This window comes from Miniopterus natalensis, chromosome 2 (genome assembly GCF_054644295.1).
Source record: "Miniopterus natalensis isolate mMinNat1 chromosome 2, mMinNat1.hap1, whole genome shotgun sequence".
NCBI classification, from domain to species: domain Eukaryota; kingdom Metazoa; phylum Chordata; class Mammalia; order Chiroptera; family Miniopteridae; genus Miniopterus; species Miniopterus natalensis.
Window position 1 is genome coordinate 130,855,660 of NC_142082.1, and position 18,765 is coordinate 130,874,424.

General features: G+C 39.1%; 1 protein-coding gene across 1 annotated transcript in view; it reads right to left on the reverse strand.

Moving 5' to 3' along the window:
* Positions 1-18,765, reverse strand: part of HMGA2 (high mobility group AT-hook 2) — a 129,406-nt gene that overhangs the window by 100,718 nt on the left and 9,923 nt on the right. Inside the window, exon 3 of the mRNA XM_087814561.1 lies at positions 15,195-15,245. Coding sequence (XP_087670687.1) covers positions 15,195-15,245 — 51 coding nt within the window. The remainder of the gene's footprint in view (positions 1-15,194; positions 15,246-18,765) is intronic.

The following is an 18,765-nucleotide window of genomic DNA, read 5'->3' on the forward strand; positions in this document are numbered from 1 at the left end:
TATGCCCAAACATCATCATCATCATCATCATCATCATCATAAATGTTGGTCATCTAATTAAACAGTCAAATTCCAGGAGTGATGAGTGGTATGCAACAGATCTTTGTCATTCTCAAATTTTAATATTCACAGCTTCAGCTATTTGCAAATCCAGTTTTTCTCAGACTGTAGTACAGAGCTGAGATACTTAGCTGGTGAGGCAGCTTGGCCATCTGCCAAGTGTTTGCCCCTCAGCACAGTTTTGGGGTGCTTATGTGTGTGTGATGGATAATTGCAATTTTTTTTAAATTGGGGAAATGAATATTGTTGTGGCATTGTCAAAGGTGGGTATTCCTAAAGTTCTCAACATAGGAGAATTCTACTCAAGTTCATTCTAGAGACTGGGCCAGATAGCCAAAGTACAATTAACAGGACATTTCCCTCCCAATAAATATCTGTCCTTATGGACATTTAAAATCTGTGTGAAACAAATTTCTGGGGGTGGGGAGTATTTTCCACACCTTGAGGACTGTGGAGACATGTTTCAATATATCCCAGGAGGCAAACAGGTACTCAAATCAGCCTGTTGTACGTGGCCTCGGGAAAAGCAGGTGTGTTACATGCCTAGGCCAACTCTTTGCTTCCTGGCCTCTGAAATTGGCAGAACTCTTAACACAGTACAAAGCATAACTTACTCCAGGCGAGTAGTTAGCTGTGTGCCAAGCCCACCTATGATTCTGCCTGGGCCAGCCAGCCCTTTCTAATGAGGACTGTGAAAGTTACTACACAGCCACAGACAGGAACCATGGGCCAGATTTCCACTCTCCACCTTTCTCCAGCCATGCAAAGCTCTTATGTATTTAGAGGACACACATCTTAATGTCTGTCAGCACAGGATGTACCCAAACTCTTGAGCAATTTACAGTCTTAAAAGAGAGTATCTCTTGTGGTGGATACATGAATCTACACAGGCAGTGAAACTGCATAGAATTTAATACACACACAAATGAGTACACATAAAACTGGGAAAATCTGAATATGATGGGTGGACTGTATTCATGCTGTATCCTATTTGAGAGACAGTACTAAATAGTTTTACAAAATGCCACCATTGAGGGGAAATTGGGCAAAGTGCAAAGGAGATTTTTCAGTATAATTTTTACAACTGCATGTGAATCTGCAATTATCTGAATTAAAAAGAAAGATAAGGGTATATTTGCTGGAATTTGAGGTAAAGGACAGAGGGAGAAAGAAAGCTGGTTTAATTTTTCTCTCTACCAGAGAAAAGCAAGGACACTTTTTATTTTAAAAATATAAATGTGTAAGACTATCAATGGTTTGATATTATTCCTTTCTAGGAATTTGGAGATAATGTGGAGGACCTTCCTTCTGACCTTTTTTTGGGGGGAAGGGGAGACTCAATAAAATCCAAACAACCTTGGTACAATACGAAGTATCTCAAAATATATACCCTCATCAGCTACTTTTTATACCAAATACCTTCAAATGCCACCATATTATACATAGTTTATCAACGTTGCATTAAGTTAAAACTCATTAATCCCTTAAGAGATATCATGATTCATGAGCACAGGAAGCCTAGCTGTAAACCCTGTGCAATCATCTCTCCTAGACTAACGAGAGTCTGGAAATGCTTTCCCACACATCTGCCTCAGCACTCGCTACGGATTTTAATTGGGGAACCTAATCCTATGGTGGTGTTCTCAAATTTGGATATTCCTATTTGAAATCCAGAGAGAGACAGGAAAAACAACTAAATTTATTGAGCACCCACTCTGGGCCAAGCACTGTGTACTGAGCTGCCTAGACCAGGAAGGGTGGGACCCATGTGCGGCGAGGGCGCAGGCTCATGCCCCAGACATGCCATCACACTCCCACTCTGCCCACTCAGAGTCACTGATTCAGGAGGCCAAAAACGATGACACGATTCAGTGGCTAAGGTCACAGGCAGCCACGGAGGAAAGCACCCCAGGAAAGCAGCATCTACAAATCCCAAGTGGACAGACGTCAGGCCACTGTGGCTAGATTTTTTAGAATATAGAAACATATAAAGTGACCAACAGGGATGCTTAATCAAATTCCCCTCTCCACTACTCAAACCTAAGTACTTCCAGCCCCACAATTAAACATGAAACCAAACTGAATGGAGGCAACAAAACAACAACAAAAATACAGAAAAAAATTTGGGGGAAAGCTTCTTACTTCTACACACTGTCACTATATTCAATAGAGTTAAAAATTAAACCCAAGAGCACACGGAAATATTCTTTTAAACATGACTATATCCACTCTGCTTTCTTCCCTCCATTTTTAGCACTTGTGAACAGTCCCCACGGTTCACCCTGCACGGCTAGGACACTCAGCTTTCCCCCCGGTTTTCTCCAACACCACATTCTCACTTCCCCACACACCACTCGGCTGGCCCGCCCTCCCTGAGAGTGTATCTCTGCAGACATGGCCATCGTCCTGTACTGCCTGGAATCACTCCAATCTTCAAGGTCAGTGCCACTATAAGTAATCCCCAATGTCTCAAAGGTCCCTTCTCATTCAGATACGTTTTGACCATGCCATGCTTCTGTTTGAAACTGGGCAGTGACTATCTTAGGAGATGCAGGTCTACAATCCTCTGTTAAATCTACCTCTCCTGGGTCACTTCACCTCTTTGTTCCCACTTGGACCACCTGCCCTCTCTTAACCTCACCCAACTCTGCTACTGACTCACCCTCCACACACAAACTCAATACTTTGAATGTGTGAACTGTTTTAATGTGTCTGTCATACATCTGAACAGTCTCAGTTTTAGCTTTCCAGCCATAAGAGCAGATGAAAATGAAAATTAAAAAAGAGTAAATGCTTCATAACTGCCATGTAAGACAAGGGTGAGGCTGAGGACGGTGACCAACATTTTAAAAGTCAAGACCAATTTCATTGACCCTATTGTAAGTAATTAAAATTTAATTGCTGATTATATTTACTGCTGTCGCTTAATGATTGTACAGTGCTTCATGACTTATGAATCACTTTCTTAGGGTATTTTCACTACAACCCTGAGAGGAAGGCACAGAAGGAATGACCATTATTATTCCATCTTACACATGAGCAAACAGGCTCAAGGTTGTTAAGTGACTTGTCCAGGGTCATATAGAAGAAATTCATTAAGTCAGAAAGCAGATCAGATAGGCCTTTCATTGCAAACCTAGTGTTCCATCTACCATACCATCTGAAATCTCCTTTAGAACTATTTTCAGTGGATTAGAAAAACAGGACACAGTTAGAAAGATCTGGGAATGTTATTATGGAAAAGGAAAAGCTGACTTAATAAATCTCACAGACTTAAGCAATAATGATACAAGGTAGCATATTCTGAGCATTTACTCGGAACTGGACACTGAAGATAAAACTGTGATGGAGAAATTATCAACCTCATTATACAAAAGAAGAAATTTGGCTCAGAGAAGTTATCAAATGATAAGGCCCAGGCTCAAACCCAGATCTGTGAGGACCCAAAGTGTGTACACTTTACCTCAAGGAGGAAGATTTATTTTGAGGAGGGACGTACCAGATGTTCTCTATCACCATTAAGAACAAGACAAGAGGAAATGGACTGAAAACCATATAAGGAGAGAATCAGGTTGCATATATTAAGACCCTCCCGTCACACCATTACCAAGGGTACTTGTGAAATCTCCTTTCTAGACATACAGGAGACTTCTCTATGATATTTAAGGGTATTTTTATATAAGTAGGTTTTTCTACCAAAGATACTTTCAAGACTGAAAGTAAATCAACCTAAACGTTTCCTCAGACTTAAAAAATTCATAAAAAAGATAAAACCATAAAATATGACATCTACATTTTCATACAAATTTAAAAAGTTCTATTTGCCTATGGATATAAAATGTCAGCTTCCCAACCTGGGGGATGGATGGTGTCTAAATTTTTATTGTAACATATTTACTTAAAAGAATCACAAATAGTAATGCTGAATGCATACCATGTTATAATGATCCTGGGCAGAAAACTCTTTTTTTAGCAAAAAAATTTCAGTCACAAGGGAATTCTTTATACTGTGACCATGTATGGCCAAGCCCTGTCACTCTATACAATCTCTGCACATTGACCATCTGATTAATTCCACAGCGTACATAAGTCCACTTGCTTTACCACAGCACAAACTATGTGGCACAAGTCAGTATGGCATGAATCAGTTCCCCATGACTACTAAGGAACCCCTGAGAGGTTTCAACAATGCAATATTTTGTTTTGTTCCATATGTGCTTACTATTGAAAAGGGGTCCCAAATGATATCCGCCAAGATTAGTGATTTAATGGCAAAAGAAGATTAAGACTATGTAGTAGAAAAAGTCACCATTTTATTGTTTATAAAGTTATGGATTTTTAATGACTTTATGTAGGTCATGAATTGTCTCAACAGGGTGCAAAGCAATGCCCAAAATCATAAACCTGGCTGGTTCACTGATAAATGTTAACATCTACCAAAAAAGTAGGGCATCACTGGTAAAACATGACTAAATAAGACATACGCCCCACCATTGCTTTGATTTGATGGCCTGGAAATGAGTACTCTAAGCAGCCAATCCAAAGAGAACATCATTAAACTCTGTACCACTGCTCTGAAAGGAATTATGAGGAGGATTAGAGATGGAAATGATGTCATTTTCATCCTATGCATATAGGAAATATATGGTCCAAAGATAAGAAAGAGGAATGAAGAATGTAAAAACCAAACATTATTTATTCCTAAAACAAAAATTTAAAGTGTAATAAGAGCACAGGAAAATAAAAATGTTATAGGATAGACAGCATTATCACATTAATGACTCATAGGTGCACGCCCAGTGTCACACACAGCACCCCTCGCTGAATGCCAGTCTCTCAAGAGAACAGGGGACCACAGAGACGGTCATGGTCATACATTCCAACTCCACCCCACATCTACCCACTGAGAGTGGGCCCAGGCCTGCAAGTGCTTCATCAGTTTCCAACAGGGAATTTAAAGAACATTAAAACTGGACCACCTAAGAGAGTAAGAGTAGGAAAGAAAATGCAAGGACTGAGACTCTGTAATAAGGAAATTCTACGCCAGGATCAGCTTCTGATATGTGTCCTTTCTGACATCCGAATCATCTGGAACAGGAAATGATAAAAGACTGCCAAACAAACGGTACTTTATAGAACATTATCAGCTATACTCTTATGATTCCCTGGTCTTCTAGAGGGTAATTCTCTCACCTCGCTGGGCTTTGGTGCTTCCTGTAATAGGGTGCTCCCTCGAGACTGAAAGTATTTGGGTTGTCTGGAAACTTGGCAGATCTGCACTTCCTTTATTGGCAATGTTAATGCTTTAACGTCTAAGTCATGCGATGTTGCTACCTGTGTTATTCTGACTGTGAAGTCCTTATTCCAGTAGTGACGTAAGCCTAGGATATTGGATTTTTCCCTCAATGAATCCTCACTTGTAAACCCTGCTGCTTTCGCGTCACTCGAAGGGTTTGAGAATGCCCTTGAAAGGAGTCAAAGAAGCAACAGTCACTAACTGATTTTCCTCCTTTCTTTATTTCCATGTTAGCACTAAAATTAGGAGTAAAGGAAATAGAAGACAGGCAATTAAAATGTGTTTTCATAGAGAAAAATCAGAAACTATCGTAGAAAATTATTTTGTGCCAACAAGGCTCTCTTCTGTTTCTCTGATGATCCAAAGCTGTGACAAAAATTCCTTTAAGGTGCAGCACTAGGGTCTATTTTGGAAAGCAGGATGCTATTTCCAGGGCTGAGGGAATGGAAACATGAATATAGGGCAAGGCATTCAACGTTGGTATTGGGCCCGGGTGATAGTGGCTCACAGCTTACTTCTGAGGTGGAGAGACAAGCTAGAATTCAAGATCATTACAAACACGGCTTTGATGCCCACAGGTTGTGCTTTTTAACCCTGTGTAGCGTCTTAAAAATACAAATCATCAGATTAAAAATAAAAGCCAAAGAAGGCAATTCAGTCCATGTTCACTACCAGAAAACAAAAATGCAAAGACCATGCTTCATACGCACTATGGCAATTCTATCCCATTCGCCAAACATTTATTAAATCCTGCTACGAGCCTGGAACGGTATTAACATCAACAACTTTGATCTATGGAGTGCCTGCTACATGTTGAATAAAGTTTTTTGATGACCTGTCATTTAGTTCTTACAAAATAATCCTCTGAAATGAAAACGATTATTACCCTTTGTTTTACACACGGGGAGACTGGAGCTGGTGACAATAACCAAGTTGCCTTGATAAGCTGATAACTAGACCCAGGCAGTCTGAGCTCTTCATCACTTTGCTGAATTCCCTCCTATATCCTGTAGGTGCCGAGCAAAACAATAAATGATGTGCTTTCTACCCTCCAAGAGCTCGTTTTCAATACAAAGGGCAGCCTTCTTCAGAAATATTAAAGGATAGAATTAGTTGCTTTACCACCTAGTGATTTTCAAGTTATTTGATACACATGAATTATACGCAGTGTGAACAAAGAGAAAAGTAAGATTAACATATGTTGAGGTGGTGGCTCAATAGAATTATCCTGGTCTTTCTGATTCCCAGTCACCTCCTCTTTTTGGAGCTGACACTTGATTATCTGACACTTAAATACCTATATTTCCCCCCCTACAGCATTTATCCCCTCTATGCCCTCTTCCACCTCCCCCCAACCCCCTGCCATCACCATACTGTTGTCCATGTCCATGAGTTCTCTAGCTTTTTCTCTCTCTTTTTCATTCAATCCCTCCACCCCCCCATCCCCCCAACATCACCCCACCACCACCACCAGGGCTGTCTGCCTGGTCTCTATGTATAAGTCTGTCTCTATTTTGCTTGAAAATACCTATCTTTTAAAGCTTTTCTTAACAGATAAAATTTGGCTCATGATATCAATAAATCAAATATGTATACATTTGATATTTGCCTGGATATCTGCTATGGTGATGAGAGAATGTAACCTCAGGCTCACTAGTGCAAATTCATAAATTATGTATAGCTAAATTCAAATAATGATAGTGTTGCTAGGGTTTGGAAAGCAACATCATCACTTCAATGGAAGGATTGTTAAATTCTAAAGAGTTCAAAAATACTTGAAAAATGAAATTTAATTTAGCCTCACAACATCCAAAGCACAGAGCAGTAACCTCACGGGCTGGTATCAGATTTTCCTTTCCAGGTCCCAAGACTGTAAGTGCCCCAAAGGCAGCCCGTTGGCCTCTGTGTCCCCAGGACCTACCTCAGGGCTTGATCCATAATACTGTCAGGAGACTTTAGCAACACCTTTAGACAAATGGAAAATCACAAAATCAAAGGGTCTCGCAATTAGAGCCCCAGGGTTTACATGGTCCAGCCAAGCAAAAGAGAAGCAAACAGACAAGTGAACACAAAAGTGTTCCAGCAGTTTCCTCTACATCTGTGCTGTCCGTCTTACATGCCGAGCCCTCTGCACAGTGCTATGTTCAAGGAGACGCTCAAAGCGAATTCTCTGGGTTGATGCAATGAAACCACAGCACAAAGTGATAACATGGGCTCTCCATGGTCATTCAGGGACAGTAGTTATATGACCTTTTAACACCCAAATAGGACTCTTTCAGCAGCATAAAGCCACCTTCCTTTGCCTGCATTGAAAGCACTGTCATTCCACAACCTGAGTCTAATGTAAGAGGAAATCTGGTGTGATTTTTCTGGGTTTGAACAGGGTGCAGGGACTTGCTAAACCACACCTGTTCTGCAGCCACTCATCCATACTGAGATTTTTCTTCCTGTAGCATCCTAAAAAAGACATTTTATCTCCTAAGATCACACTTATTATACGAATGAGTAAATGATGAACTAAAATCACATTTTGATGTCATAGCTGCACTGCATTGCTCCTGAGGGCAGGGTCTGGGGGAGCAAGCTGACAGGTAATCTGAAAACCTTCTGTCTGCCATGACTCCCAGACTCTTGCACCCCAAACCTTTTACCAGAGTTGACACCCTGCTTCTGGCCCTGCCTCCAGCTGGCGGAGACAATAATGAGCAGTGAAATGGGCAAAGGGCAGGCGGCAGGTGGGAGCAGGGGAAACAAAGCGAAGAAGGGCACAGGAGGCTGGGTCATCTACAAACTCAATAATCAGTCCCTGGATAATAGAGCTGGTCACAGCAAGAATGGTTTTTGTGCTTTACAACCCTAAATGCTTGATAGGCATTAGTTACAGAGAGAACATTCCTGGCAGACACCTAAACAGGAGAAAACGCATGGGTTCATGAAGCAATCTGCCCAAAGGTACTCAGCGCATCAAAACACAAAGGTCCTTATTTCAGCCCAGAGCAGAGACAGGCTTGAGTAAATCCCATGGAATTGAACTTTTGCCAAAAATGGTTAACTATCTGTGTCAAATATTGATGAGTTTAGAATAAAAAATTCTTTGATTTAAAAGGCCTTAAAATAAAAGCAGACTTCACTCTTAAAAAGAAAACAAAAATGTTCTCTTAAGTATGGAGTAATAGTTTTACCTATCTTGCCTAGTTTTAAAGTACATATATGACATATTAATTTTATTTATATAGGACATGAGGTATCCAGTATTTTAGAAATATTTACCATGAATACTGATTTGGGTAATCACAGGTAGTACAGATAAAGTCTTAAACACATTTATTGTCATATAAAATGGTTACTGAATTCAATAATACTTGTCATCTAATTGGAATGAAGTTGAGATAAATCTCTTGGCTAGGATTCTATCAATCTCATTATTTTCTTGTAGAGAAATAGGACATTTATCTGAACTACCTTCTGTCTATAATTTGCCATTTAACCACAGGTGGGGGGGAAAACACGTTCTTCCTTGATAAGAGTTTAGTAAGACCACGTGGCTATTGTGGTACTGTGGCAGGGTCAGTTAAACAGCAGGCCTCAAGGTCAATGTCTTTATGATCCTTAATGGTCAGAATCTGGTAGAAACTGGCCTTGCCCAACTGAACTAGATGATCACATAGGGCAGGCTATCAACCTCTTTTTTCAAGATTTTGTTTAACAGAATTAAAAACAGCACTTTAATATTTAAACAAACAAAAAAAGAGGTTAATCTCAAGACAAAATATTAATCAAACCCAATTCTTGCCTTCTGAGTATGATTTATTAGCATCTTCACATTTAATCCTGCAATTTTAAATAATCATTTTAGTGAATTTTACAGTATGCTATCAAAAAACAAAATAAGCAAGTCACCTTCCCCCACAGAGATCTGTTCTGCTAAGTATTCCAGTTTATCACAAAATAATTGCAAAGGAGGAGATAATTTCAGAAAATATTGCTCACTCATTTTGAACACGTTATATGCATCAGAAAATTTATATTTTATCTGCTGAGCATGTATCAAAATGTGCTTCAGAAGGCCCATCCCCATTTTTAAAAAGCATGTTATTGCAAATTTCTAAGGGAAAATGACTTTGCCTTCACACACTCCATTAGGAGAGTTTTTGATGTTAAAGTCTGTTCTTCCTCTCTGACTCCAGTGAAAAGTTACAATTATCTACAATATGATTACTGAATATTCCTTTCTAAACATCGAAGTTATATTTCAGCTTAAGACAAGTGTTAAATTACAAATGGCTAAAAGTTGTTGTTGTTTTTAAAGTAACAAACATCTGGAGGAAAAAATTAATGGAAAATGAAGCCCTGAGGTTTTAATTTCAACATTAGATCTCAAGGCTCTTCAAAGTCTTAATGGTTGGGATCTTCAGAAGAAATCCAGAGTTTCAATCAGCCTGGTTGTAATAGGTTTTAATTCTGATTTAGTCCCCTTACTTGATTTTCAAATCATCACTTAAATTCCTACATTTCTACGAACTTGGAAAAACAAAAAGCCCTTGTTGCCTATCTAGAATTCTCATATGTTTGACTAGCAAATGAAATTACATCACTTTCCTGTGTATCACAAGCTCTTTAATAAAAGAAAGACAACTGTCCCCAGAAAGAGGTGGACTGGAATGCATATTTTTTCATCGACGTACTACTGCACACATCCCGTTACCAAATAAAGAGAGTCAGCAACCCCAGAAAACAGCTGGGGTTTGTTAGTATGTTCCTAGTGACCAATTGAAGTTAAGCTTCAGCATCTGGTCCTTGGGTCAATTTCTAGGTCAATCTCAGTTTCTCCAGAATGAATTTTTTTCTTTAAAAACCATTAATTCATATTGGAGAGTATTTCCCTTTTGTTGTTAATTTCCTTTCTTAAAACGATATTCTGAAAACAAAACACCTAGAAACATCTTTTTCCCATTGGTTTGTTCTTTATTATTTTTTCCTTGCTGCTTTTCCCCCAGAAGCACCAGTTGCTTCACTGAGCAACATCTGGATGGAGCATTTCATACGTGAGGTTAACATCTTTATTATTTCATTGTATCCTTGAGCCTTAGCTCCACTCTCTAAAACTTTTTTCCACATATTTTCCGCCACTAAATCAGATATGTGATGAGCTCCTTTCCTAGGCAAATATCGAGAAGTACAAATATTAAAAGCCTGCTTCGGCCGGCAGAAGGGCTGACTAATGGAACTCTATACAGGTTCTGAAAAACCAGAACATCCCTCATGTGCACACTGAAGTGAACAGCAGAAATATTACTTTTCAAATTGATAAACAACACAAGACTCAAAACCTCTACAATTAGAAGGCTTATAAACCATAATTTTAAATGTTTGCCTTAGCTGTAAGTAGATTTACAATGTACTTTAGTATTATTCATTAGCAATTCTTAAACTTGATGATATTCAGCATAGATATATTGAAGACATAATGGTAACAACACCCAGGTCCTTGGTTAGTTTCATGCACAGTTGTTAGCTCCCTCCAAATGTAACTCCTGGTAGCTACAAGGGTTTAGGCTGTCAGTGATATCTACATAAAAGCGCATGGCGGAGTTAAGTCTAGTTTCTAACATTTATTGAGCATTTACTATGTGCCATGCCTTTTAATAAGCCTTTCACATGCATTATCTTATTTAATCTTCAAATCAACTCTATGAGAAATGTACTGCTTGTACCACTATTTTAAGGATGAGAAAACTGGACCTTTACAAGGTCATGTAATTTGCTCAAGAGTACATAGTCTAGTGATGGGCCAGAATTTGAATCTAAGTCATCTGAATCCAGACCCTGAGCTCCCAACTATTAAGACGAGGAGAGAGGTTAGGCCCTACTTCTCTCTCTTACTTTTACACAGCGGTCCTCTACCTACACACATTTATTTAATTAATCTTTTAATAACCTACCAAATAGACCCCAACCACGAGAGGAATCAGATGAGAGGGTCACACTGTAGATATGTTTTCCAGGCCTGTTATATGACACTGTAAGATTTATAAGATATCTTTTATTAAAGCAAAAGAATTTTAAAACAAAGCAAACCACCCAAAAGAACAATGGGAACAATTTGGCTTGTAGACCATGATCTTAGGAAATCCAGTCAATTGAAAAAATATATCTCTAATACAAGGAAATCAGTAAATGACACTGCTGGAAAGAACTGAACTTCCTATAAAGTACAAATCCCATTTCCCATGGAAAATGCAATAATTTATTTCTTTAGTACAGCTTTCCAGTAAAGAATGCCATTAAACTGGATGCACTGCTGTGACTGGCTGCATACTCTACCCAATAGAATATATACAAGCAAAGAGGAAACATGCTGTCTAGAAAAAATATACAATTTCCTTTTATTTCCTCTTCTGAGTAGAACAACTCTTCTTTGGGGAACAAATCAGGGGCTTATAACAATTCACTACATAACATTTTCCATTCTGACAGCCAGTAAAAATGAGAAACCGGGAGAGTCAATGAAGATGACCCAATTATTCTCAGAAAGGCAAGGGTTCCTGTGGTGGGTGCCTCACAAGGGCTTCTTATCCAGCATGAAGATGAGCTGCCTACAATCCAGATCTCCCCCAAGTGAGCAAGAATCCACGGAGGAAAAGCACAGATCCGTTAATTAATCCATATTTTATTCCACCTTGACTGAAACATCAGTTGGGTGGAGATGAGTAGTAGGAAATAAAGCCGTAAAGATAGGTGGGTTTATATACTGTAGGGATCTCAAAGTGCTAAGGCGGGCTGTCACTGATTCAGTGGCCAGCTGTGGAACCATAGAAGGATTCTAAGAAGAGCAGTAACATGACTATAACCTATGGAGATCAACGGGCAAACATTACAGGATAGGTCAAAGGTAGAAGAGATGAAAGGCAGAAAGACTAGGTAAGAGGCAAGCTATGGAAACAACCTAAGTGTCCATCTATGGGTGAATGCATAAAGGAGATGTGCATATATATGTGTGTGTGTGTGTGTGTGTGTGTGGGTGGGTGTATGTATATGTATATATAAAATATATATATATACACACACACACACACGTACATTAGCATATTACTCAGCCATGAGAAAGAAGGCAATCCTGCTGTGTGTGAGGGTAGAACTTTCAGGCATTGTGCTAAGTGAAATAAGTCAAACAGAGAAAGAGAAAGACAAATGTTGTATGATATCACTTATATGTGGAACCTAGAAAAGCTAAACTTCTAGAAACAGAGTAGAATGATGGTTGCCAGGGGTTGATGGGTGGAAGAAATGAGGAGATATTGGTCAAAAGGTATAAATTTCCACTTCTAGGATAAGTTCTGGGGATCTATCATGGTGATTATAGTTAACAATATTGCATGATTCACTTGAAAGTTAAGAGAGAGGATCTTAAATGTTTTCACCACAAGAAAAGAAATGGTAATTATGTGAGGTGGTGGAGGTATTAACTAATATTACTGTGGTAATCATTTGGCAATATGTATAAAATGTATCAAATGAACATGTTTGATAAACTTATATAATGTTATATATGTCAACTATATCTCAATAAAGCTGGGGAACTTGATAGCTGTTGTGATGGTTAACTTTCATTGTATTTGCTTATAATATATTTCACTGCACTTTAGCAAAATTAATCTCATGACTTCAAAGAATGTATCCATTTTCTATTATGTTGCCTATTAGACAGTTTATGTGGGTCTTTTTTATTGATTAGTTCAATGGGATAGGATATCCTTGCAAAGTTCTGAGGCTTGAAAATGACAGACCTGTATGTAATATGTATACCAATACCAAATTAGTCAACAGAGTGCTCATTAGAGTATAGTGGAAGTAGCCCTTTTTGATGTCTGAGTCCAAGTAAAGAACTTGGACTAGTCAGAATACTCTCTCCAGCAGGCCTGAGTGCATGTCAGAAGGCTGACTGCCTACCCCGAGACCACAAAGCTGGAAGGGCACGAGTATCAGTGCTCTAGTCACCCCTAGATGCACCCAGACTTCAAGCAAATCCTTCGCAAGTACCAGACTATAAGGGAGGAAGCCCCAGATTCTAGACTCCAATCACTAGAGTCACTTCCTGCTGTTTGAGTCCTCCCAGCTGAGGCCCCAGACATCATGAAGTGGAGATAAGCCTTCCTGCTGTGTCCAGCCCATATTCCTGACCCAAAGAATCTATGAGCATAACAAAATGGCTTTTTTTACATTATGAAGTTTTAGGGTGGTTGATTATGCAGTAATAGGTAGCTAGCACCCTATTTACAAGACAGGTGATAAATCCACTGGTTGTGGAGCCCACACCTAGAATATGACACTTAATTCTGGGTGACATATTCCAAAAGACTAAAAATCAAACAGACTCAGAAGAGAGTAACAAGAATGTTCATTTATGGGGGGAAAGATGAAAGGATTGGCGATATTCAAACTAGAAAAGAGAACAAGGGTACATGTTAATTGTCTTCAAATATTTGATGGGCTATCATGAATGAAAATGAAAACAATTATTCTGTAAATTCCCAGAAGAGAGGCCTAGGGACAGTGAGCAGAAGCTGGAGGGAGTGCGATGTCAGATGGAAGAACTTTCTAATACTCAGAGCTTTCCAGGAAAGAAGAGGCAGCCTCAGGAGGTAGTGAGTTCCCTAACATTCAAGACAATCAAACATAGTCTAGATGATCACCACCTGGTGGGTGGGTTTGGAGAGAATTCATTTATTGACCAGAAGTTTGAATGAAATGCTCTTACTTTAAGGTTACACTGTAACACTGAGATGTGTTTAATCTAAAGATCAACCCCATTTCCTTGTGCTAAGAAATCTAATCCCAACACATGTTGAGCAGAGGAAAAAAAATACAAGATGAATAAATTAAATGAAAAGCAATACCCAGGTATAAATAGAAAGTGATGGGAACTTTAGAGGCAGAAATGGCAAACGAACAGGAAAATATAATCCTGCATAGCAGCAAATAAACTTTTAAAAAGATAAAAAGCATGAAGCATAAACTAAGGAAGAGAGAAAACGAAAGACATCAATCACGTCACAGGTGATACTGGGTAGAGAGGATGCCTTTCTCTTTCTTGAGAAATGTTTATTCATTGTTAAGACTTTTCTCTCCTGTCCGTGGGAAAGACAGAGCAGAAGGACACGGCAGTGCAGCAGCAAAGGGACTGAGGTCTGAGTGGCAAAATGTGCGAAGCTCTTCAGCGATCACCGCATTTCTGGCCTCCAATAGGTCTGTGTGCCTACAGGGTCAAGCGCCCTTGCCCAGAGGCCGCTGTGGATAACGTCGGATGTAAGAATGACTAAGGGAAGCGAGAAAAACTGGAAATTAAACCCTGGTTTCCGAACAAAGCCAATGTGGAAAAAATGCACAAACCACCTAGAAAATGAGATGTGTCTAGAGCAAAGCCACGAAGGAAACAAAAAAGAAAACGTTAAAAAGTTATCTCAAACACATTTCATCTGAACTTGATCAGCATTTGTAATCAACGTCTAACATTTCATAATACCCTTTAACCTTAGTTACGCAACCCGCTGAACAAGTCATCTCATTGTTACCGCGTTTGGAGGAAGAGTGGAGACTCTTTTCATGTTGATAAGAGATAGAAAAGGGAGTCACTCCCAGGAAAGAAAAGCGGTCTGAGTCAACTCCTGGAGCCGAAGGGTAAGGCGGTGATAATCTTTCGCTTGCCTTAACCCTTTCAAAGATTCATCGAACCAGAAGTTAGAAATTCACGTAACTGATAAAAAGAAGTAATTTTCATTTAAACAAACAGAAACTTTTCATTAGAAAACAAAAATAGAAAGTGTATCTTATTACTCACCCATTTCCTAGGTCGGCCTCTTGGCCGTTTTTCTCCAGTGGCTTCTGCTTTCTGCAAAATGAAAAAGGAAGTCATATGGTTTCCTACCTGACATTATTTATAGTGCCGCACCAAGGGACACGGTTCAGGTAAGCACGCTCCGAGCTGCAGAGGAGGTGTTGAGACTGTTTTAACAATCTCTCTTTTTAGGTTCATCTCCTCTATTTTTGATTCTTCTTTGTTTTTCTCATTGTGTGATACGAACAGATATCTATACAACCCTCACCGCGAAAAGACTCCCCTGGAGTGACTTTCTTTTATTTCTATCCATAATAAACAAAAATGATTCCCACATATCCATAATTATATAAAGTATTTCAGAAAATTAATGTCTCTTAAATGATGATTTCTTTTCCATGTCACTGAAGTCACAAAAATTAATACTGATGTATTGCTTTATGACATGCAAAGCACATCTACCTACACTGCTAGTCAAAAATAAGTCCAAGCTTAAATAAAAGGATTCTGAGTTTTAAAAAAATATTTGCATATTTCGACATGATTTCCTATTCCTTGCCAAAACACAAAACAGTCACCTGTCAATCAGTTCACCTAAAGCAGAGGGAAATAAAGCTAGAAAAAATCATCAGCGTTTGTCCCTGAAATGGAAACTATGGATATTAAAAATAATTAATAAATATGTACATTAACTATAATTCCACACTTAACACAGACATTATATATACATACATATATATGTATTTTCTAACTACATTGAGAGTTTGTTTCATTGTTTTACTTCGCAGATTTTTCTAGTATCACGGTTATTTTTTCCCTTTTGAATAAAAATTTTCTATTAAGTAATTTCCCGGTGTTTATCCCCCTATTCCAATCCCAGATACACCAACACACACACACACACACCACATACACCTTCTATAAAAACAGGATAAAGAGCCCTGGCCAGTGTGACTCAGTTGGCTGAGCATCGTCCCAAACACCAACAGGTGATCAGTTTAGTTTCTGGTCAAGGCACATGCCCAAGTTGCAGGTTTGGTTCCCAGTTGGGGTGGGTAAGGGAGGCAACTGATCTATGTTTCTCTCTCATATCAATATTTCTCTCTCCCTCTCCTTTCTGCTCTAAGTTAAAAAAAAAAAAATCATTAAAAAACCAGGATAAAGAAAACTTAGTGCATACTCCTGTGTATGAGAATCATCCCAAGGCTATATAAACACAAAAATATAAGTAACCTGAGCCAGGATAACTTGTTTTGCATTTCACTTTCATTACCTGGGGTAGCAGCCAGTAGGTACTTAATACAATGATACTAAAATTACCTGTTATAATTGTCTACACTGCCAAATGAGAATCTCCTCTTTCTCTCTTCAGTCTACCTGGTAAAAATAGATGGAGATGGATGACAGATAGGTAGGTAGATAGATAATAGATAGATGCAGACAGACAGACAAAATAAGCTTCAAGATTTCTCACCAAATAGTATCTCCCTTGCCTGGCAGTAGTATCCACAGGTGCCATGAATTAGCCCAAACTCTGTATAATTATAATGTTAGTTCACATTTATCTAGCATTTAAAATACCAAAGGCAAAGGGCTAAGTCATTCACATGTTATTTTAATCCTTACAACAGCCTTAAAAGGTAGGTATTATTTTTCTCTTACTTTTGCAGATGAACAACTAAGTTCTAGATAGAGGAGGTAAATAATTCAAGGTCACACACAAAGCTGGTAAACAGCAGATCTGGGATTTGAACCAAGTTCTGTTGGGCTCTAAGGATTGGGTTCCTATCCTCCTAGCAATGCTGCTAGCTTTCCACAGGCATTTGCTACCACGAGGAGATATTTTAGTTTACTGAAGTCCCCACCGATGCAGCTAATTTCCCAGAACAGAAGGAAATCTGGTGGAGCCTGTCTATAAAGGTCAGACTGGGTGCTCTGAATCGTTGCTTCCTACCTTTCGGTGGCTCCACAGAGGAATCACTTATTTTCAGGGGTTAGTGGCACTGTCTTAACTTCAGTCATAAGGGCATGAATTAAATTGAGAGCCTGGAGTACCCGAGAACCACATCCTCTTTCTGAGTGTTGTCTCCGGGACACACAGAGGTATCTTAACAGGAACACAGACCCCACTTTGGAAAGCTTAGGCTCAAATTCTGGCTCTGACATTTTAGCTTTAGGACTTTGGGCAGTCCCTGAAAACCCCAATTTGTTCTCACATGTGAAATGGAGATAATGCCTCCTGTGAGAAGAGAAGTGCCCTCCATAAATGAGGTGCACTAATGGAACTCTTAAAGGGAAAGTTTTCCTTCAGGTTAGTCCAATCTCACAGAAGGTTCGGTCAATGCAAATATTCCATTACACCCATCTGTCACCTTTAGAATGAAGCTTTTAAGAAACCCTTTGGCTAGTACATAGTGAGTTACACAAGTTCAAAATTGCCTAATACAGAAGCAGTGTCTGATTTAGTCTTTGGGAGCATAATTTACCCAGTACTAAATTACACAAACATGGAAGACAGAAATTCTCCCTAATGGGCTTGGGGATGATAGGTGGAGTTGAGGGAGGAGGCTATTGACCTTGAAGGCTAACGGTGCTACACCAGGCTTTCTCTGCATGGTTGTTAGGTTTCAGGGGCCACGATGTGATCCAGGTGTATCTAAATTCTGTTGAAGAGAGAGTTTTTCGTGAAAGAGTTTCACTGCATTTCAAAGTCGGAGAAAGCAAATCTCTCAGAGAAAGAGAGAAAGCCCTGCAAATAAGAGGATTTGAAAATGAGCATCTCATTTACAAAAAGTCTATTCAAAAACAAAATTCACAGCATTAGCTAAAGAGCAAAATATCACGACTGTCACTTGGACTTGTTAAAAGCAAACTTGCTCCATGGTCTTCAGGCCAGTGTTACATGTAAACTGAAACCCTACTCGGAGACTGCATCTAGAAGGAACACATTAGCTGTGCTGTGCAGCCTCGAGCTGGGAGGTTTGCATTGTTCTTTAAAACCCACATTATTTAATCTTTCCGATCAAACTTCACAAAGGCTGAAAAACAAGTTGGGATTTGAGTTTGTAAACCAGCATAGACCCAGGGTTTGCACAGAGTGCAAAACACAGGCTTTTAAACCCCGCCCCCCCCATGTTTAATGCCCTTCAGGATATTATTTTTCCATAGGAGACAAACAAAACATTCCGGGGGCTTGTTTTGTTTTTAATATGTCAACATATGCATACTGTGGGGGGTATATTTGGTTTTCCTTTGCTGTAGTGGCATTGGGTTCTATACTGCAAACCCATGTACAACTGAGACAAAAACACATTCTAAGTTTTTCCTGCTTATCCTGGGCGGGGGGTGGAGGGGTGGGGGTGAGGGTGGAAATTCTACATTTGCAAGAACTGAAATTTCAGACTATGACCAGCACTGTTATACTACCAATATTTACAGCTATCATATAATATCTTGTTAAAAATGTTATTTCTTCCTTGCCTGTCTTCATTCATATTGATTCTTTTTTAAGTTCAGATTCAGAATTATCTCTTTAATTTTATAATATGCTCAGAAGCAAGTTCATGAGGGCTGG